This window comes from Centrocercus urophasianus, unplaced genomic scaffold (genome assembly GCF_019232065.1).
Source record: "Centrocercus urophasianus isolate 14NV4802_14NV808 unplaced genomic scaffold, USGS_Curo_1.0 seq_24, whole genome shotgun sequence".
In the NCBI taxonomy this organism is placed as follows: Eukaryota; Metazoa; Chordata; class Aves; order Galliformes; family Phasianidae; genus Centrocercus; species Centrocercus urophasianus.
Genome location: NW_024884800.1, coordinates 16701041 through 16717081, shown reverse-complemented (window position 1 = coordinate 16717081; position 16041 = coordinate 16701041). Strand labels below are relative to the sequence as shown.

Sequence of the window (16041 nt, the reverse complement as noted above, 5' to 3'; positions counted from 1 at the left end):
GATAAAATCATTTTGCTCTATCTGCTTAGAAGTATGCATGCTTTGGCCTTATACAGGGAGACAGATATGCTGCTACCTTTTTAGCAGAATCCAGCAGTAATGCCCCAAGAATTAGTGGTCAAACACTACACAGCACTGGGATCAGGTCTCTCCATCCCAACAGAATTACTCTCAAAAAAAGTACCTCAAAAATACACGCATATATATTTATTCACATATTTACTTTCTCCACCTTTGAGCTAGACTTGTAGACTAGTTCTTTGACCCTATGGATGAAAGGAAGTTACTGGTCTCCATTTCAGCCCTCAGGTGCAGAGTCTAGAAAAGCAGTAGCAGCATGGAGAGCACATGCAACTCTTCAGATGCCAAGGGCCAGGTAAATCCCACAAGGAGGGAATATGCCAACAAGATTTGCTGCCAAAAAAAAAAAAAAACTGAACAGGTGGGACAGGACTGCAGCCACCACTGGACATGTGGACAGGCAATTCTGTGTCTTTACTCACAGAGAAAAAAGCTACCTGAGCAGCCTGCTGTGCAAGAATGGCACCCAACCCACAGTTGAGGAATTAGCAAGCCACAGGCATTTTCATCCACAGCGTAGTTCTTAGCCACTCAGATGGCAAGCCTGTTAAAAGTTGATGATAAACAGTACCAATTCAGTAGCTCTATTTCTGAATTAAGAAAAAAAAAAGTCCTCCCAGGAACAGCGACACATCTGCTCTTTTGCACAGAGAGATCCCAATGTCTGTAAATCATATAAATTAATGTTCTGGGTGATCACTATTTCATCACTGTTACTCCAAACAAGTCCTTTAGGACAGGCTACAGCCTTCAAATAGCACTACTGAAGTATTCCCTGTCCTTTGCTCTGCTGAAGTACACAAGCTCCAGCAGGAGACAGAGAGAGTGCCCATCCAAGAGAACTTAAGGATAAATGAGTCAACAATTTCAGAGGCAGTTTTATAACCACATGTACTTAACAAAGGATAGCTGCTTACTGATACAGTCAAACTCTATTTTAAGATTTCATTCAGCCTTACAGGGACAAAGGCTGCTTCATGGGGAGAAAGCTCAGCTAGAGACCACCAGAGCTTTGTTTCTTTATGCCATACCTAATTCAGAGGGTTTCCAAGGATAATTGCTGCTGAGAAATGTATTGATTTGTTTCTCAGAAGCCTAAGGATGCTTGAGGAATTGCAATTGGGGTTTCCTCCAAATGATTACACTTCAGAATTAGAATGGAAATATATTACTTTACTCTTGCGGCTACAAAACTTCACTTAAAACTCTTAACTCTTAAAAAACAGTTAAAAACTATGTATTTGGAAACAATACTGTGGTATCCAAACAAATTAGCACCAAAGGGCCTTTCAAGTGGAGGCACTGAAGAAATCTGCAGTGTGCCAGCCTGCACTGAGCTGTGACTGGTTAAAGTACAGGCAAGTCACAACGTTAGGGGGGTTCTGCTGCTGCTTCTCCTGCATTGACAGCCTTGCTTTGTTTTAACAAAGAGCCAGAGCCCTTTCATAAATCTACATCAATGCAATTTGCACCACGGTACAGCCCAGAAAAGACAGATTCTTCCTGAGGATTTCCTGTGGCACATTTGTGCTTCTCTCACTTGTTGCAGTGCCTGAGGTGGAAGCAGGGCAGGGAGCAGTCGGACTCCACTTGCACTGATCCCTTGATTTCTTCCCACTTGTGTTCTCACCTCAGCAATTTGTGGCACGCACCAAATTACACCGGCAGGGAAATTTAAGCTCCAAAACGTTTCAAATTTACAGAGTACAAACATCCAATTAAGTACCCATTACTTAAATTGTAACTGCTGCCCATTTGCATGCACGACAGTGAGCGCAGAGGCAGCTACGTGCGCAGAGCCGGCCCCGCAGCCGTATCACAAGCAGGTCAATGGGAGGTTCCAGCAGCAAGAGCCAGCACAACTGTGCACCACAATAAGAACTGTGTTGTTGTAGGCTAAATAGGCAGGCACTGCTGCTTGATCCTGTGGGTTACAGGGTAATTAGCTTCTGAATAACTGAAATCAATGGATGTTCTGCAGAATCACACCAAACAAGCAGAAGCTTGGCACGCAGATGGGAGAAACAGTCCCACTGCTACACAGTCGTGTTTGTTAATTCCTAGTTTAATTCCATCAACTTCAAAAGCTTTACTGCAGGAAGGAAAAAAAAACAAAAAAAACAAAAAAAAACAGCCTGGGGTTACTGGTAAACCCAATCAAATTACCCTGCAATTTGACAGCTAAAATGAAACGCTGCTCCTCCTGACTCACCACCTCCACTGCAAAGCCCTCCTCCCTCCCAGCAGCACGTCAAGCACTCACGGAATTCCATTCCATCACTATGTAAGTCTCACAGTTTCTTTGGAAATCATACCACCTCATGATTTCTCATCTCCCCGCTTTTCCATCAAGCAAAATCTGCAGTCAGGTAAACGTTTTACAGAGTGATCTCCCACAGTCCGCTCTTAAAGGTTACAATCTCTTACACAGGAAAGCCCACATGCTTATGAATTCACAGGCTGGGTGAGGAAAGAGGCTCACTAATGGACTGCTATAACTATAAGATGGGTTCAAACCCTGCTGAGGTGTAGCATGAAAACACCTGAGGGAAGGATGGAATGGCCGTCTGTTCAGTGGTTTATTTGAGAGGAGAAGAAGAGAACAAGTCTGTCAATTGACAACTAAACCTCAATTATGATCACCTCTGAATTCCAAATTCAACCTCGATCCCAGCAGAGCCCTTCCCAGGCCACGCAGCCCCAGCAGCACTGCAGGACTGGCGCTAACAAGGCAGAGCTGTCCTTGCACTCACAGAAGGAACCTGGCCCAGAAAGCACTGCTTTGAATATACTTTTAAGAAAACTGCATGCAGGTCGACATCGCATGAGAAAGAATGAAAAGCAAAAGCCTGTATGTATTCCAAATGAAAATTAAGGCTATGAGTCAATCCCTCCTTCTATGCAACTGTATGTGCAAATGAGCTACTGAGTAAGTGAAATTTCAAGTCTCTTCTTGCAAGGTAACTTTTTCAGAAACAATATTTTGAGAATCGATCATAATCTGCAGAAATGTGAAAACTAAACAAATTCATGAAAATGCCCTTAGCTAATGATATTTACCAATTGACACCGTGTCCTCTGCTGCTTGTAGCAAGCTTAGTCACAGAGAGTAAGGACAGGTTTGCCTTATTAGTACAGCGCTCTGCCTGTGTATTTTAAATACCTTGAAGCACAGTACCATCTGTGTGTAATCTACTAATGAGCTACTGCTTAGACCGAAGAAGGCCAGCCAGCTAACACCAATTACTCAGATAGAGGCTGCCTAATTTTTAAGCAATTAATGAGCCGCTCGCACTTTACAGAGAAGCTTCCTCTGCTTAGTTCTCCAGATACATTATAGGAGATACTCATCTGAAGAAAGTTTCTTCAAGAAGAAAATAAGAAGGGAGCGAGGCACAGCCCAGCCACACCGGGCAGAGCCTGAACCCTGCTGCAGGGACAGGAGCAGCCCTGCTGGGACCAGCACAGCCTGCACGGGAACTGCAGCTTGGCTTGAGAGAAGCGTGCTGCAAAAGGATTGATCGCTCAGCCCACTCCATCGTTCCAGACCGTTTGGGGCACTAAGATGCCTCTATTAATGCTGAAAGAGCAGAATAGCCAGAGCCATGCTCAGCCAATAGCTTTGCTGGTTCTCATCCCGTTTGCCTCCTGCTCACGTGGAAAAGCCTAATAGGGAGCATCCCCAGATGCTGCACAGTCGCTGAATACTTAGGAGGAAGACTGACTGCTCCATTCACTGACTGATGAGATCATCAAAGGCTGGCCTTAAGGGGCTATTAGGTTATGCAAAAATAGAATTCCCACTTCTGATGTTAAAAAATATTTCTTAATAACCTAAACAAAGTTTAAGGAGATCAAAATTACCTTTTACAGCTCCCTGTTGCAAAGTGCTGTAGTAAAGCATAGAATGAGTAATAAATTATCTCACTAATTACACTGATAATGCACAAGTCTCATGTACAATAAAAACATTAAAGGAGACCTAATTTTTACAATACATTATGCACTACAATTAGGGAAAGAGCAGCATTATGTCCAAGAAGGGTTTGTGCCTGTCTTGCACAAGCCTGGAAAACATGCCACCTTCAATCACAGCAAGAAAACTCACAGAGGAGAGCTTTTACCCAGCAGCAAAACACCCACCTGCATTGAGGATACCTGTATTTGCACAACAGCATCGGTCTGAAGGTGACACTTTATGTTGACCTACATCAGAAATCAGCTAAAACACTTCAGCTTACAATCTGCTCCAATAAAGCTGAGATGCTCTGCTCCTAAAAGTAGTTTCCACTGTAATCCCGATTTGCCTAAAACAACACATACCTCTTGAACAGAACATTTCTATTTTGAATAGAAATGTTACATCCAAAATGCCATTAATGATATCCACTTTTCTCCCCGTAGTTTTGGTTGTCTAAAAACAAGCCAGTATTCAAGCTTCTCTGGCTCTGTACAATGGGAAAGATTTTCAAGGTCTTGTTGAAAATAATAATAATAATAGATCCTAGAGCTAACCCTGCAATACATTTTCCACAACTTCAAGTCAGCTTTCTAAACCGCTGCTTCTACAGCAGCTTGGCTTGAGAAAATGTCTTTAAACCCATGTGTTTTCCCAACAAACCCCACCCTGCACTAGCAGCTTGCAATGAGAGAAGAGCAAGCAGGTTCAGAGGGTGCTGCCCATCCCACGGCCTCCCAGAGCCCCTCCACCTGCACCCAACCAAGTCTACGAGATCCAGCTGCTCTCACTGCCTCAGTTTTCAGATCTCTTCTGCAGGGGGAACCTGTGAGATATGACACAAGAAACTGCATCCCATCAAGAATTCCAGAACCAGCAGGTCCCTACCATTACATGCTCCAGGTCTTCCAGCTGCTTCACCGACATTCATATCCAGGATTAGAGGTGCTGGCTTTCAGTTGCCACTCCCGACTGCCCCAGATGCAGAGCCTGGGAACAACCCTGCCTGTGATCCACATTCCAGCAGTTTTCCACCTATTAAATATACCCATCTTGGGGAGCTTCAAAATGAAATCGCGTCACTGAAAAATAAATTCCAACCAGCTCTATTCTCCAGAATGGGACCTTTCTGTGTCTTACCATAAGCTCAAAGACACCAGAGTGGTTGTATCTCACATTACCCTTCCTCTTCCAGGAACACCCATTATTTATTTTGCTGAAAACGTAAGACAGCAAAAGCATGCATGAGATCGCTTTGCACACTGATCCAAATAAGCTCAGGGCCAGAAAGTAAATTAGCAACAAAACAAAAAAGAGAAAAAGCCCATATTAAGACCACACAGTTTCTGTTGTCTCACGAAAAATCTGACCTGCTATATTATCATCAGTCTTCATAAATATTAACTCAGCTCTACCTCCAGCATACTGGGCAAAATCTATCAGCTCTCAAATAATAAAACAAAACTTGTCAAATTTGAGTAAACAGCAGCTTGCACATGTGGATGAAAGAACCAGCATTTCTTTAAACAAAAAACATCTGGATAGACTGTACACCAAGGTTTCCTTGGAGAAAGCTGCTTTAAGCTATTTGCCCACCTGACCATAGAATTCCAGCTCCTTCTACTGCTAGAAATCTGAAGGCAGATAGTGGGCAAGCACAGATGCAGTGCACAGTAGCTCAAATGCAGATGGCTGCAGAGTTGCATCACTTTATGGCCAGCACTGGTTGTTTAGGTCAGAAGAGCAATAGATGCACGGATTTTTGGTTTTCTTTTCATAAACTAGTCACCCTACAGACTTGAGGCTTCTCCAAGGCTCTCAGTCCCTCAGCTATTTCTTCTGCCATCTTACAATCTTAAGTGGTTTTTGCTCCCACGTGTCCCAGTACAAATTGTGAGGACAGTTTAGAGCCAGAATGCACAATATACTTGTGGCATTCACAGGGAAAAGCTATTCTGCTACAGCTGGCTTTGTGCACTAGCTGCAGCCTAACTTCTCTGCTCCTTCCCCATTTCTAGATGATATCTTACCATCTTTTACTGAAAAAATAACAGAAATTGCTAACACTTCTCTCCTTCTCCCAAGGTCTTCCAACCACATTCTTCACACATATTTATTTAGCCTCTGAACTCATCTAGGAGATAGGATTTTTTTCATCATCCTTGCCTAAGGTATAAACGGAACAGAGGGAAACGTGCTTTCACCCCCACATGATGTTTAGTGTGCTGACCAATCTGAACATTGCTTCATCTCTTTGTTTCCATTTGGGTGTTGGTTTTTTTGTTTGTTTTTGGTGTTTTTTTTTTTTTTTGTTGGAGGGCCAGTGAGAAGGAAGGGATGGCAGAGGCTGGCATGGGGCAAGTCATGGCATGGGCTGCTTGGTTAGCTCTTGGTTATCTCTTGGAAGAGCCAGGTGCTCAAGTCAGAAGTTTAACTTTTCCCACCAGTCTCTTTCTTCAGAGCTGAAGCACTGAAACCAAAACTCAATCTACTGTATCCTTTCACATCAGTATATGTTATAAGTACTAATCATACATACTCTTTGCAAGAAAGAATCAATTGGATTTGAAAGAGTTTGAGATAAACAAAACATACACTCTAGAGGTGACACCACAGATCAGATCAATTTTGCTGAGCCTTGTTTATGTTCCTTTAATTGCACACAGCCCATAATGCCTGCCTTAAACACACACACGGGTCACAAAAACCCATGCACATAGAGCTGGGCTGGACTGGGAGCTGACCCCAAGCCCAAGTCACAGCATCACCACAGCATCACAACATCACTGCAGCCCTGGCAGTCTGCATCCTGCTAGTGACCCCTGTGCCTCTGTGCCACTACAGCTCCCAAACCCAGCAGATGCGTTTTATGCTTTGGGCATGGTTGCAACTCATCCTACAGGAAATCAAAGGCAGCAGGGAGCAGCTTGAGAGCTTGCTGTCTTCTTCTAGAGAAGGGCCTGAAATAACGCACCTATCTGACCCCTACGTATCACAACTGCAGAGCAACGCAAGGGCTTCTGGCCTTGAGGCTGAGAAGAACTTGTCTCAAGGCCCCAAAGCCAGGAACTGCCCTCGTAACACAGCTGCCCCCTCAGACAGACACCCATGGGGCAGTGTGGATGGCTGCTAATGTTTCTGGGCTACTGTGGACCCACTGCTCCCCACCCCCATGCCCACACTCTGGGAACTCTGCCTCCAGGCTCGGTGCCCCTGGCATACAACTTACACTTCAGGAGCAACGGTCTTTGCTCCTTCCACAAACCCAGTGCAACCCGTAGGCATCACCTCAGGTCCTCTCCTGAGCCATCAGATCCGCTCCTCTGAAGTCCTTCCTCTCTTCCTCAAAAATTCAGGCTCTGCAAAAGTGAGCCTCTACTCCATAGAATTTTCCTGACACCAGGAAAAGAGTCGCAGAGGAGCAAAGCCATTGCTACCACCTCTGCAGATGGTGCTGGCAAGATGACACAGTTGCCTTTATGCCTCCAGGCCTTACTTAGCAAGGTGTGAAATTAAAATAAATAGATAAATAAAGCCTGCCTAATCCCATATTTCCAAAGCCAAAAGCACTGAAGGCTGCTCCCAACATGCAATGTGCCAGAGTAACTCACTGGAAGGAAGATACACCACCTCTGTGCTGCAAACGGCAGATGGGTTCAAAGAGGTGGTTGGGCTCCCAAGCTCCTTTTTTGCTTTTTTAAATAGCTAAGTGGAAGGAGACTCAGCAAACATGCTCCCTGCAATGTGGGTAAGTCGGCAGCTGCATTATTCATAATTTTGTTCAAACCTTATGTAAGACAGACCTTCAAAAAATATGAACAAGAGAAAGGACAAAACACGGCAGAACAACTGCCCCTGTCCCTCAGGATGGTTTGTTTCAGAATAAGGGCAACAGCCTACGACCCACATCCTCAGAGCCAGAAATACTGAAAGATCTTTGAATTTCCATTAAAGATCTTAAGGAAAGCAAGGCAGATACTTTGATCTGAGACATTTTTTTTCCATTTTATAAAAGCCTCATTTTGATTCCAGTTAAAAGCACAGGGTTGGAAAATCTCTCAGTCATGAAGGTGTGCCAACTTGAGAGGCTCAGACAGCATTAATACTGCAGCTAGATGCAGAACAGCCATCCACACAACTGACAGAAAATCTTCTCCAGGAGAGGAAGAGTATAGATTTTTAACTGAGGAAATGACATTTCTGTCATGTGTCTCTTACCTTCCCCATCCCTAAAGATCCTACCTTTGTAATTTACTGTTGTCTGAAACAATTTAATTGCCTCCATTCATTTTATTCAGATACAGTTGTGGCTTCTCTTTTGGGAAAGAAGTTTGGCTTTAATATTTAAATATCGGCTCAATATTTTAATTGTTTCAATTATACATGAGCTCATTTTAAATGAGTGTAATAGCTAAAAATGTGTTTAAATAAGTTCAATATTTAAACCCTGTCAGGCTGAGGTCACTACAAATACCCAAACTGCCTGCAGATTCTTTCCCTTTCTTGTTCTTCTCTGTGCATCTCTTCCTCTCCAGAATGCTGCCAGCTGTCACCCAGGCCTGTCTTGCAGCCACATCTCCGTCTGTCCAGGGCAGAGAAGCCAAGGCTGAGGCTCCCTTCTCGAGGTGCACTGAGTTCCCATGCTGTACAGCTTGCTGAAGCCCCCAAGTCATGACCGAACACTGGAGCGCGTCCTCTTCTCCTTCCCCAGTAAAAACCGAACAGATGGAAAGGAGCCCTGAACCAGTGCACAGACATGGCTGTGTGCAAGAGGGGCTCTGTGCTCCCGCCTTGATGACAGCTTAGAGCAACATCCATCTTGAGTTATTTTTGTTTGCTGAGGCTGTAAGTTACAATCTTCAGAAGAAAGAGAAAGAAAAAAGGTTGGTGCACACTGAATGCTGCTGCTGACAAGCTCCCATTTTCCTCTATGCTACTGCATGATTTGCAGAAGAGAAAAGCTGAAAACCTCTTTCACACTGCTCGTATCTCAGAAAATGGGAGAATTCATAGCCATGCATTTTACATGATGGGCAGAAATCAGCTCTTCGGGCAGATGCAATTGCAACAAAAACCAAACACAAACGAGTGAGCACAGTGCAGCTCCCCTAGGGGCTCATTCCAGCAAGAGAGATGGACTTTTAAGAGTTAGGCTCCTCCAGAATATCCCATTCCAGGCACAAATCCACACATCACCTCTGAAGCAAAGGTAGCTCCACTTCCATATATGCTGCAGTTTTTCAGAGCCAAAATGATCAGACAGCAACATCAGAAAAAGAAGCATTCTTCCCAGAAGGGAGCAGGGGGAAATCCCAAGCTAGAGCAAAGACGATCAGTAGGAAGGTGAAGGGCTCCTAACACAATGCAGCAAAGGCACGAGGACTCTGGCTCTGCAGCTTGGAGGACGTAAAAGTGCCAAGCTTGAGCCAATTAAGCTCCATCAACCTGGAGCAAGACTCTTCTCAGCTCTGCAGCCAGAGGCATACAGCAGCCTCAGGGATACCTGCTCATGCTCTAGTGCACAAGGCAGGCATGCCCTCTGGAGCTCAGGCGTGCTGAGAGGAGGTATTTTAGCTCAGCAGATAAATGCAGCAACAATAAATGGCATCAATTATTCACTAATGGAATTATGCCTAGTAAGTCAAACAGAACATATAATCTGAAAAATCTTTTGCTTAAGAAATGCAATGATTTTTAATTGGTTTTATATCCCCTGCTATGAGTACTCAAAGCACTACATACAAAAGGCTTGGGAAGAGAAGTCACTTAATCAGATTAAAAGGAAGTCCCTACCTACGGGAACCTAACAGCTCCCACATCCTCAGTTTATTTGTATAACCTCCTCCTGTAAAGCCTTTCCAGGTTATTACTAGGGCTGCAGTCCCAGCATTAGCTGTTTGCTCCCTTTCACTTCCTAAAGCAGGCAAAAAGGATGATTTGCAGCTTTCCAAAAAGCTTCTTAATATTAAGAAACGCTTGTGAAACTTAAATCAACATTACATTCACACAGATGCTCGAGGCAAACTATTCTGTCACCACCACAAACAGTAATCATTACTCTGCAAACATGACAGATTTCTTTTGGAGCACCTGGAAGCTGCTGCATGTAAAGAAGAATCTGACTAGCATAATTAAATTAACTCACCTATTTTAATTCTTCTGGCACAGCATCTGAAGCAGGAAGAAGCCAAACAATGTTACTGCGGTACAAGTTTGTGTCATTTTTGCAGCATTCTGTAGCCCTCACATGCATTCCTGTTTATCACCTCTAAATGGAAACAAGAACACCTGAGTCTACAAGGTAGGGCAAGCAAAGGCACCTGAGACCATTTATTTCGGTTCTGGTTTGCTGGGCTTTTTTCCTCCTTCCCAGAGCACTGTTTCTTCAGCAAACTTTAACTCTACACCTCCAGCTGGAGCACCGTTTTGTCACCTCCTTCTTGACATCCACTCCCATCCATCTCCTCAGTGCCTCCCGCTGTTGGCCAACTCCTGTGTTCTGCCTGTATTTGCTATTTAGAGTTTACACCCTCAACTTTCTCCCCCTTAGGTTTCCATTCCACAACTTCAAACATACATTTCTCCCCATTAGCCTCTGCCAACATCTTTCTAGCCAAACCCCTGTGCCCTGTAAGGCAACTCCAGTTTGACTGATAGAGCATTTCTGCACACACTGCTTTCCTTCGGACAGTCTCTGCAATACCTGAACACAACACTGCACCTCCTCATTGCTCCACCCCAAGTCCCATTCAACTTCACTACTTGAGGCTCTTCCTACCTTTTAAGCAATATATAATGGATTACATGGTTTTGCACACGCACTAATCAACTTTGTAATTGCTCTTGTACTCAACACTAATCACAGTTTTTCCTCATTCAGGCTTATAATTCTACATACTGCTCAGAAAGATGACAGTCTATGTAAGTCAAAGAAGACACAGACACCTCAATTTTGTTGGTTTATTGCCCTAGTAGCCCAGATCTGTCTTTAGCATCAGCACTTTCCACGCACTGCTTCACAGAAGTGTCTACAGAACAGTCTGCACAGCTTCCCCTCCCCTCGTAAGGACACTCACCAGCTCAGACATCCCAGTGCTGACAGCCAGCAGGATGAAGAGCTGCACTGCCCACACCGAGCACAGCTCCACAGACCCTGTCCACATGGCATCGTTCGGGCACCCCATCCACCCCTGCTGCTAAACCAGCCTCCCTGCTATCAGATATGCTGCCATTCTGGACAACTGTACACCAAAAAAAAAAAAAAACCAAAAAAACACAGTCACTTTCCCCTTCTCACTCTCCTGTACCACAAACATCATTTATATATTAAAAAAAGAAAAACTACAGAACCACAGCATCAGCGTGGAACCATGACCCCACTGAGCAACAAGGCCTCACTGTTCCCTGTGCCTGCAACCAAACCAGCCTCTGTCTCCAACCTTCTACTCAAACACTAAAACTCAGAAGCTCCTTGAGCACCCGTCCCCTCAAGCACCCAGTGAGGCCCCAGGCAATCAAGTGACAGCACCTCATATCTGAAGACCACTTTCAGAAAGGGAGTCAAATTATCAATTTCACTCCAAGTGCTGAAACTACAGAAACAGAAAATGTGTTTCATACACAATGTACTGGAAGAAGAAAATAAAAATCAATAGTTTGTTCCACACAGCAATCTAAAAGTCAGCACAAGAGAGAATGAATATTAAAAGGTAAAAGCCAACTACACGATCACATACTTGCAAAGAAACTGTTTTTACTTTATGTGCTTTTTCCCCTTCATCTTACACTGAACATATACTGGCTCAATTAAATGAAAAGAACAAACTATTCACTGCTGTGGGCTATATTTAGCCATAAGCAGGCTAACATACTAAAGCATTTTTCCTACCAGTACTCAACCTGTATTGATACTGTCAACAGCTGCCAATAACGTAAGGCATTCTGCAGAGTCAATCAAAGAAAGCAGCTAAATGTAACAGAATACACTAAAATATAATTAAAGGTAAACTATCAGCTGAATGACGCTATAACCAGACATTTTATTTCTATAGATGTGTACTTCTGATAAAGGAGATGCAAAGGCCCTTCCTTGCAGCCGCTGGTATTGCCTGGCATCAGTGAATCAAGGCAGCTCAGCTATACAGATTATGGATCTCGTAGGGGTTCCTAGCAAGGTCAGTGATAGCAGTTTCATAAAACAAAGCACCATCGTCCTTAGCAGGCTTTAGATCAAGCTCTATGCTGTAGCCAAATCCTCATCTCCATGCCTGCTCTCACAGGGCAAACAGGGCCCACACAACCACACCAAAAGACTGTAAACTAGTTTGGCTTAGCAACATCCATTCAGCCACTGGGCTCAGAAGGAATTCAGCCTAAGATCTGGTGATTCACAGAGTAATATTTCCCAGCCTGAGATGGGAAATACAGGGTTTTTTTTATTATGGACAGACCAAAAAGTCTTTTCCTCCTTTTCCAAAAAACACAGAAATTAAATTTAAAACCGGCCACATCAACTAAGCCAGTAATTTGTTCATACTGCATGTAACATGCAAGGGCAGCACCACATTGGTTACCAGTTCATGTACATAAGAATAATGCTATGTTAACACTGAAGGTAACCCACCTGCCTGCCCAGATCCTTGAGATTACCTGAGAAAGGCACATGTTTCCAGATTACTTTGCTCCCACTGAGCAGGGAGAGCTGCACAGACCAGCAGTCGCCTTGCTCTCAGAGAACTAATGGAACATTCCCTACATCAACCATCTTTCCCAGAAAAGGAGAGATGATTCAGTGCTTCTTTCAAGTGTTCTGTTATTATCAGTGCCTTTCAAAAGCAGCTGTAAACATAAACCAGCTCTTGTTACCTTTCACTGCCAGAATAATCAGAGAAAGCACTTTGCTCTATCCAGGGAAGTTCTTCCCAGTGAAGCTCACGTGTGATCACACATGTGGCTGGCATGGTGTTTTGGAAGATGCCCTTCCAACATCCAGTAAACCCATCCAGACTTGAAAATCGTCAGGAACCACATTCATGGTTAAGAAAATCTGTTAGCATGGACACAAGCACAGCTTTTAGAACAATGCCAAATCCATCTCTACTTCAACGGACTCTCAAACAGATCAACTTTTTTTCCTTCTTTTCTTTTTCTTTCCCTTACGAAAGCACAAGGACATTTTGGGACAGCTTAAGACATGTCAACAGAACATTACAGAGAAAAAATTCATCCTGTAACATCTGGTAAGCAGATCTTATGAATTTTTTCTTCCCCCAGAAGAGAACAAGGATATATGCAAAACAAAAAGCAGCCATTTAAAACACTTGTTTCAATGAGCATTAAGTCCAGATCCAAAGGTAAAAACATTTTTTCTGTGACTTACCAGAATTTCTCTTCGACACGAGCTTCAAATTCATGCTGACTACAGTACAGATCACAAGAACCAAGAGAACAAGAGGCTTCATCTTTCACTTTCTTTGGCAGCTGAAATGCAAACATAGTATGAAGTCTGAATCATAGGTCTTCACCACACCAATGCAGCAGCTACAATTAAATATTTCTCAAAGAGCCATTAAGGGCAATGCTTAACCTAGTGACATCTGTCAGCTTTTGGTTTATTTTTTTAATGCAGAGGTAGGAAAACATCACGGCTCAAAGCAACTGCCCATGAATAATTTACCTGAGTACCACACAAGAAGTTATTGGCTTTGTTTTTCAAATATTCTGAACGCATTATTTTGCTTTAAAAAAAAAAAAAAGAAAAGAAAAGAAAAGAAAAAAGAAAAAGAAAAAAAAAAAAGGACAAATTCTTATTTGAAACAATCTAACTTAATCCGACAGATTTTTGTATGTTGTAGAAGACTAATCACAACAACTATAACTCATTTTGTTTCATACTTTAAAAGAACACTTTACATTGTTTGGGAAAGTGTAAGAGTAGGTTATTTGTGCCATTCCTCCCAGAAACCTTATTTTCCCCACTGGTGACCTTATAAAAGCTCCTACAGTGAAATGATACTACTCCAGAAATTTCTAATATAAAAAGAGGACAGCTAAATGAAAACCAGAAATCAATGGAACCAAGCCTTGAGACTGTTATTAAAAATACAGTAAAATTCACAGGAGAGACTAATGCCATCTACTTTATATCATAATTGTTTTTAAAAAAGAGAAAACCCTAGTTTATAACGGTCTTTTGAGTGGTACGTAATTACTGGAACAAGTTATGTTTTCATTCACAAGTCCAAAGTCATTCAAGAAAAGACAGCAAGAGCTCAGTGAGGCTCCCTATACGTGATTAAAAAACAGGTGCAGTGAAACTGAAACCAGCAAAGCCCATCCTTCTCACTAAATGAAAAAGGAGAGAAATGCTTAATTAGAAGCTAGAGTCCCCAAATACATGCTTAGCATGAAGCCACAGGACTTTAAGTGGCCTGCACTTACAGGAATTCACCACCATATCAGATATAGAACCCAGATCAGGATCCTTACCCTTGGATACAGAGACTAGTTACCTAGATCAGTATGAAGTTTTTATCTATCAAAATAATCAGCTGACGCTCTATGGCAGCTCTGTTTAAGCAGAAAGGTGCACAACCACCTGCATCAGCAACCAAGGCAAAGACCAATAAAACAGAGGAACCCCAACTGGCAGAGGCAGCCCCCAGCACAGGCTTAATATGAAAAGCCAGCAGGAGAGCATCATGTCCTGCAGGTCTCAGGAAATTATTCCATTTAATTGGAGCTTATTACATTAACCATCCTTCCTTTGTCATTTTACTGCCAGCCTACTGTTGTGTGAAGAAAATCTAAGGAACCACATATAATTTTGTACACGAAGGCAATTACGCTGCTACTCAATTATTTCAAAAGTACTGCTTATATCTGAAGTTTTCACCCCTCACCCTACTGCACTGCAAGCTACAAAAGGGCAGCAGATTTCTTCTCGCTGCATTTCAAGTTCCCCTGGGCACTCACTGCCTGCTGATTCCCCCAGGTAACGACGCTAAAGAGCTGAAGGGATATTCAAGGAGCCGTACGCACTGAAGGCTGTCTGACAGTGCTTAATGGCAGAATCCGTTTTTGTTCTTCCCTAACCTCTCCTTGGAGTACCAAAATCCTGAAACGAGCAAGGCCATCTTGACAAGAGAGCGAGGAGAAAGTAATTGAACTAAATCTTTTGACAGATAATTGTAATGATGATGTTATGCTAGAACGATTTTCAAGTGTAGCTTTGCAAGTTGCTTTCTTCACTTCCTTCCCTTTGGTTATTACAGCTGAGGTATGTAACTCCAGGATCCTTCCTCATATGGCCCCTTTATCCTCAACCCAAATGGGCTATGCTGCATTAAATAAACTTAAAAACTCGAAGCAAGTTGTGACAAGCAACATTCACTCTAAATATAGGGGAAAACTCTGGGTTCTGTCAGCACCAGATGCTTTGCTTTTTGAAGCCCATGCCTCACTAAAGCAGTCACTGCCTGTACCTGCACTAGCAATATTATGAAAACACAGCAGGAGAAGGTCAAGAATCTACTCCACCACCCAGCCATTCCCAGCCCAGCCCAACACCATCCATTCATCTGACACAAGCTGAATGCAAACACACAGCAGTACTTGGAGTGCCTTCTTTGTATACAGAGATGTCCCAGCTGAAGGCAGAAGCACTCACAACATGCAGGGCTGCAAGCATCCCAGACAAGATCTCTTTGTTTGCCAGGGAGGAGATATCAAGGGCTGAGCCTCTGAAGATCGCCCTGATGTCTGCCAGCCTCACAGTTCCCTGCAGTGGGCCATGTACTCGCCTGCCAGGCACAGGGATGCCCCAGAGAGTCAAGATGGTCTCACTCCAGATCTACCAGCGCTTTGGGAAATAAATGAGAGGAAAAGTGTCTACAGTCTGATCAAGAATGTGAAGAAAACTGTGCTATTCTGTAGAGATACTAGATGGGACGCAATGATCATTATTCAAAACCATTTTCCACAACTGAGGCTTTTCTTCCAAG

The 16041-nt window shown here is 43.3% G+C and overlaps 1 protein-coding gene across 1 annotated transcript in view; it reads right to left on the bottom strand.

The window, feature by feature from the left end:
• The window catches only part of IL1RAPL2 (interleukin 1 receptor accessory protein like 2), a 332687-nt gene that overhangs the window by 307750 nt on the left and 8896 nt on the right, over positions 1-16041 (bottom strand). The window contains exon 2 of the mRNA XM_042825057.1: positions 13419-13519. Coding sequence (XP_042680991.1) covers positions 13419-13500 — 82 coding nt within the window. The 5' untranslated portion in view covers positions 13501-13519. The remainder of the gene's footprint in view (positions 1-13418; positions 13520-16041) is intronic.